Source organism: Hevea brasiliensis, chromosome 2 (genome assembly GCF_030052815.1).
Source record: "Hevea brasiliensis isolate MT/VB/25A 57/8 chromosome 2, ASM3005281v1, whole genome shotgun sequence".
NCBI lineage: Eukaryota > Viridiplantae > Streptophyta > Magnoliopsida > Malpighiales > Euphorbiaceae > Hevea > Hevea brasiliensis.
In genome coordinates this window covers 100,247,300-100,254,168 of record NC_079494.1, presented here as the reverse complement: position 1 = coordinate 100,254,168, position 6,869 = coordinate 100,247,300, and the positions used below count along the sequence as shown (strand labels likewise).

At 37.7% G+C, this 6,869-nt stretch overlaps 1 protein-coding gene across 1 annotated transcript; it reads left to right on the top strand.

Moving 5' to 3' along the window:
* Positions 1 to 490: 490 nt before the first annotated feature.
* LOC110650596 (formin-like protein 2) lies at positions 491 to 6,656 on the top strand. Its single transcript, XM_021805640.2, has 4 exons — positions 491 to 2,596; positions 2,723 to 2,925; positions 3,683 to 3,927; positions 5,566 to 6,656. The coding sequence occupies exons 1-4, from the start codon at positions 1,014 to 1,016 to the stop codon at positions 6,382 to 6,384; spliced, it is 2,850 nt and encodes a 949-aa protein (XP_021661332.2). The 5' UTR covers positions 491 to 1,013; the 3' UTR covers positions 6,385 to 6,656.
* The last annotated feature ends 213 nt before the right edge of the window (positions 6,657 to 6,869 follow it).

Below are 6,869 nucleotides of genomic sequence, written 5' to 3'. Positions count from 1 at the left end.
AAATTAGATATTATTTATCTATTTTCTTTTTATTTATAACAATATAAGAATTTTTATAAAATAATATGCTTTTTTTATTTTTAATATATAATTAATATTTCATAAATATAAATATTAAAAAGATAATTATTCATGTATAAAATTATTTTTATTTTATCATTAATTATAAATTTTAAAAATAATAAAATATTTAAAATTTAAATATTTTTCATTTTTCATATAAAATTTAAAAGTATTATTAAAATTTATATAAATATAATTTGATAAAAATTGAAATATTAATCTAAAAATAAAATTTAGTTGATTAAACTTATTTAATTATATTAATAAATGTGATATTTAATTATTATATATTTAATTGTTTGTTAATAATTTATTTGTTAAATTATTGATTCATTGATTAAATCAGTGGTTCGTTGATTTGGTTTTTCAGTCTAGTGAATTTTCAAACCGGGTTTAATAATTATGATCTGAACAACCATTCTCTTCGCCTCTGAGGTGCCTTCCATTCCCCACCATGTCTTGGCTCTCTCTCTCTCTGCTTTAACACGTTCTCCTAGACCTCACATTTTCTAGTTTGCTCTCTCTCTCTGCGTGTCTGTGATCTTTTCTGCAGCAATCCCTCAAAAGACTTCAAGCATTGCTCACGTTGAATCGCAGTTTTTTCTCCAACAGTTTCGTCTATGGTTCTTGTCAACTCTCTGTGTAGAACAGAAGTTCTAAACATAGAGCATCAGATATGAAAGCTTTGTTTACTGGCAATGAACAAAGCTTTCTTCTTTTGCTTCTCTCTATTTATCTACTCCATTTACTCCCACTGAAAGCTTCCATCAATAGAACTGCCTCTCTCTCTCTCTCTCTCTCCCTGTCACAGTCCTACCAATAAAACTGCACATTTAATCATTTTCTTATCTCTATTTCTCGATAGATTTGAGACACCAAGCTTGGTGTGAGACAGAGAGAAGACGGGAGGGATTGTGCGCGCGCCTCTCTACTACCTTCAAAAACACGTAATGGCCACTTCCACCAGCACTCTGCTCCTCTTCTCGCTTCTCTTCACCACCACTGTTACCACCTCCTCCACTTCTCTCCACCGTCACCTCCTCCACCAACCCTTTTTCCCTCTTACTACCACCGTCCCTCCAATCCAACCTCCTTCTTTTTCTCCCCAAGTTCAACCTCTGCCTCAAACCCAACCAAAATATCCTTTCTCCGCCACTCCCCACACGCCACAAAAACCTTTCTTCCCTTCTTTACCTTCCCCTCCTCCTCCTCCTCCTCCTGTTTCTACTCTAGCCACTTTCCCGGCTAACATTTCCTCCTTCCTCTTTCCCCACCCTCCCTCCCCCACCTCCCATCGCCACATCATCATCTCCATCTCCATTTCTGTTTCGCTCCTTTTTGGTGCTATAGTAGCAGCACTATCTGCTTTCTTCCTCTACTCCCGCCGCCAGCACCACCACTATGTCAACACCTCCGAGAATAAGTCACGATCCGACAGCCTTCGTCTTTTCCCACCAAACACTATCCCTTCCGACGGTTCTCCCAAGCCCCCTAAGCTTCCACCTAGGCCAGGCGTTCCCAACACCAGCTCAGAGTTCCTCTACCTGGGTACATTAGTAAACTCTCGAAGCGGGATCGATGATCATCAGAAGGTTACGAATTCGAGCCATACTGGAGTCAAGATTGGCGTATCATCCTCCCCATATCAGAAACTGGGTTCTCCAGAGCTGAAACCACTGCCACCATTACCCAAACATAACTATACACCTAGCTATAGAAGTGGAGAGGTACTGTTTAGCTCTTACAAGGATAATGAAGCTGATACGGATACAGAGGAAGAGGAGTTCTTTTCGCCTAGAGGGTCATCTGGGCGAAAAGAGACTATTCAAGAGAGTCCGGTTCGTATGGGGTCGAGTTCTAGAAGAGAGCTTCAAGGTATGCAGGGAGCACATTTTGGGTCTAGAAGTTTCAATTCAAGAACTGCATCGTATCCGTATTCACATTCTTGTTCTCCACCAAATTCCATACCTACTAGTCTCTCTCCAGTGTCGAATTTAAGTCCTACAAGCTCAAAATCTAAATCGCCGGAAACTATTATCAGCTTCCCTGCTCCAATTCAGTCCGTAAAGCGATCACCATTGTCCATTTCTTTATCTTCTTCACCGTCCTTTTCAGGGAGAGATTCAGGGAATACCCAGAACTCTCCGGAGCGAAATTCAGGTTTTCTTGGGCAGAATAATCTCTCCCCCACTAGAATCGAGAGTGTTACTAAGCAGTTTCTAACAACAAAACTGCCGCCACCTCCTCCACCCCCTCCTCCCCCGCGGTTTTGGGAGATCCCGGTGGGGGTAACGCCTGCTCGGGATGTGAATATGGGGAGTTCTGGGCCTTCGGCTCTTGTTACTTCTTCGAGGCCCCTTTTTATTCAAAGTGCAAAGCCAATTTTAGCTAATGAGCAATCTCAGAGCAGTGCAAGCGTTGAGAGGAATGAGGAAACCCTGAAACCAAAATTGAAGCCTTTACATTGGGATAAAGTTAGAGCGAGCTCTGATCGGGCTATGGTGTGGGATCAGATGAAATCCAGTTCTTTTCAGTAAGATACTAATACCCCCCTTTTTGCTTTTTCATGTTTTGAGATGGAGTTTCTTTCTGCTTTTTATTTTAAAAAAATTAATTTATGCATGCTTTTCCAATTTTATATATGTTGGTTTGATTGCAGGTTAAATGAGGAAATGATTGAGACTCTGTTTACTGTAAACAATTCGAATTTGAATGCCAAAGATAATAATGCAAGGCGGCAGTCCCTTCCATTGCAGAACCAGGAAAATCGGGTGCTTGATCCCAAGAAGTCTCAGAATATTGCAATATTGTTGAGGGCACTAAATGTCACCATTGATGAAGTGTGTGAGGCCCTTTTGGAAGGTAATGGCCGACCTGTGCTTAGCTTTCTTTTCAATATTTTATATGCAATGGTGCCTGCTTTGGTGAAGTCAATATGACTTTTGAATATGTAGATTGTTCACCGTATTAGGCTCTGAGACTTTCCTGGAAAATAACTTATCTATGTAAAATGTTAGTATCAAACATTCAGAAGGCAAAACTTCTGAGATTTGAAGACTTAATGTTTTTGATGGTGTTAAGTGCTTTAGATATATGATTATTTGGTTATACTGGTTAGATTATTTATAATAATACTATACAGGCCTTATGTCATTGCATGCATAATGCATTAGCAGGAATCGAGAACAAAGAAATTAACCCTTCATTCTTGATCATTTGAGGGGAAAAAGAAAGGAGTTTTTTTTTTTTTTTGGTTGATTTTATGAAGATATTGGCTGAATAAAGGGAGCATTTCGATTTTCAATTGATGAGTGAAGATTGTTCTGAAAAGTGGAATTCTGATAATGGTCTTGATTGGTAGAAATGTGAAGCCTTTCCCTAGTGGATGAATATTATCTTTGCCATTTATAATAGTTTCCATTTAACACTGAAAGGTCAAACTCTTTCCAGCTTAACGCCCTTGTTTTTAATATTTTATAAAGCTATGAGGTGTTATCTTTTGTAAAGCAATTCGTCTCCCAAATCTCTAAAGTTCAAACAATGTTTAATATGTTTGATATACCTCTCTCTCTATAACTCAGGTCATCTCCAAAATTATTAATACTTATCTGATTGACAGGCAACTCAGATACATTGGGAACAGATCTATTGGACAGTTTATTAAAGATGGCACCAACTAAAGAAGAAGAGCGCAAACTAAAGGAGTTCAAGGATGAGTCACCATTTAAGCTTGGTCCTGCAGAGAAGTTTCTAAAAGCAGTGCTTGATATTCCTTATGCATTTAAGAGGGTCGATGCAATGCTTTATATTGCTAATTTTGATTCAGAAGTTGAATACCTCAAAAGCTCTTTTGGAACCCTGGAGGTAAATGTCAATTTGCTTTTGGCTTTTTGTCTGGTTATGCAGGCTGAAGCCTTGTGGGGTTACACACTTCCAACAAAGCATGTGTATAAATTAACATGTACCCACTATAAGGTTCTGTTGAATCATGGCTGAACCTCATTTTTTTACTAACATCAATGCGAAGTTTGTTTTCTATAATGGATGGTGATTGAAGGGGAACTGGCTAAATGCAAAGAAAGCTCAAAACAAGTCAAATTAACCGTGAGATAGGATTAGATTCGATCCTAGTTACCAGTTTTGATGCTAAGAAAGCTTATGATCCTAGTTACCCCAATGCTGTCTCATTTCCTTCGCCCTTTTCTGCTATTGATTCATATGCCAAATTCTGGCCCTAGGGAAGTTTTGGTGCAACCCATCTAATCAATGATTTTGATCTCTATGCAAAATATGATGCTTGTGCATATGCCACTCGATATGTTTTAATAGAGTTTCACTTGTGCTAGTTATAGCCTGCTTACTCTAAACTGCTTGGTCCTCATTTACTCTAATTGCTACTGCATTACTTTCTTCATTTTCTTATTCTTAAAATTTCATCTGGAGCTGCAAGTAGCTCAATGAAATGAGGTCTACTATTGTAGGGAATAGATGAAGCACGATGCTTCTGCATTACTAAATTGGAAGAAATGGACTAGAAGGTCATGCTTGTACTCTTTCTGTCTAAAAGCTTCTCAATTGGACATGGGAGATTTTAGGATGCAGTGTAGGTGCCAACTAGCTTAACTGGTGAAGTCCTGATACTATTCTAGATGCCTATTACAAAATTGTTTCACTCAAGGACCTCCTTAATTTTTTTTTCTGGGAAGGGGTGGTGGTGGTTTTTGGGTTGATTTGAGGGTAAGGGAGTGCTACCTTTGTCTCATTTTACAGCCATTGACCCAAAAGTTAAAGGTGAATAGATTTTTTATTTTTTTTTTCAAACAGTAGCAAGTTATATCGATATTATTTAGTTATTAAATTAGGGTACTGACGGTTGGCTGGCTTCCACATTTAGACTGGCTAGGATTGATTTCATTATTTTCATACTAGTTGCTGATAACATTTCATGTTCTAGATACAAGTTAAGATCATGCACCACATCCAGAGGTGAAGGGAGGGGGGACAAGTGGGGGCCATGGCCTCCCAACCCTTCTAAAATTCCCTTATATATATATATATATATATATATATATGAAAAAAAATAATTTTGTTTTAGTTATTGGCCTCCTAAAATTTTATTATTTTATCATGATATAGGTAATGTGAAAAGTGAAATGCTAGAACTTTTATTCCTCATTGTATATTTGATAAGTTTTTATGACATTGACACGCTTAAAAATTTTTTTTTAGCTTAACTACACTCTATTATGTCATTTATGAATGTATGATATTTATCCTTCAAAATATATAAACAATGAGTACAATTAATCATTTTTCAAATTAATTTTATGTATAATATTGGCACCCTCAAGAAAAATTTTCTGGTTCTGTCCTGAACGCATCATCTTTTTCACCTGGCTAATATATCTTTCTTTATGGTTTATTAGCTAATCTGCTTGATATATTTTTGCAAATTTTTGAAAATCCTCCAGCTGCTGCACCCATTTCTTCCTTTTTCCTCAGGTAGCTTGTGAAGAATTGAGAAACAGCAAAATGTTCCTGAAGCTTCTAGAAGCAGTGCTCAGGACTGGGAACCGCATGAATGTTGGTACAAACCGCGGCGATGCCCAGGCCTTCAAGCTTGACACGCTCCTTAAGCTGGTTGATGTCAAGGGGACTGATGGGAAAACTACTCTCCTGCATTTTGTTGTTCAGGAAATTATCAGATCTGAAGGTTCTCGCATTTCCGGTGTAAATGAGAATCAAACAGCTGAGAAAACTCAACAATCCACTTTCCAGGATGATGTTGAATTTAGAAAGCTTGGCCTGCCCGTTGTTTCTGGATTGAGTGGAGAGCTCACCAATGTAAAGAAAGCTGCAGCAATGGATTCAGATGTGCTTAGCAGTGAAGTTGCAAAACTGGCCATGGGAATTGCAAAAGTAAGGGAGGTTTTGAAACTAAATGAGGAAATTGTGTTGAAGGAGAGTAGCAGGAAGTTCTCAGAATCAATTAATGGATTCCTGAAGAAGGCAGAGGAAGAGATTGTTAGGATTCAAGCACAAGAGAAACATACTCTCTCCTTGGTGAAGGAAATAACAGAGTATTTCCATGGGAACTCAGCCAAGGAAGAAGCTCATCCATTTCGGATATTTATGGTGGTGAGGGATTTTCTTTCCATTCTTGATCAGGTATGCAAAGAAGTTGGGAAGATCAATGAGCGAACTATATACAGTTCAGTCCGTCCAATGCAGATAAATCCAAACCTTCCACCAGTTTTTCCTGGATTCAATGGAAGACAGCATTATGGCACATTGGATGATGAAAGTTTATCATTTTCCTAGTGTTGATCTCTACCTTAGGTGAGACTGAAAATCTGCTGAATCTCTCCCTATCAGAAAATCAGTGGCACATTCAAGATATGATTTAAAGTGTCCTCTTTTTAATTTTTTAATCTAAATATTTTGGCTCTCGAGATTTTGGATTTGTTTACTTTGTGTAATATACCAACGGATTATGTCAGGACATAACAAGGATAAAGTAGCAATGCTGGAATAGTTGAATCTATCATGTAAATTTGTTAGAAGCTGAATTGATGTCTTGCTGTTCCTATAAATCTTTTAGGAGCTGAACTCTAAGTCATCTTGTCCAATGGCATTAGCATTAAATGTGGCTGTTTTTAGTGCCAAGTTCAATCACTGCTGAGCTTGTTCACTCTGCTTGGAACTATCTTTGAATTTTAATATGAAATTATATTTTATGCTGATTATAATACACATCAGCCTGAAATTGTCCTAAGAATAGGTGGTTTACTGGAAGTTTTGACTCT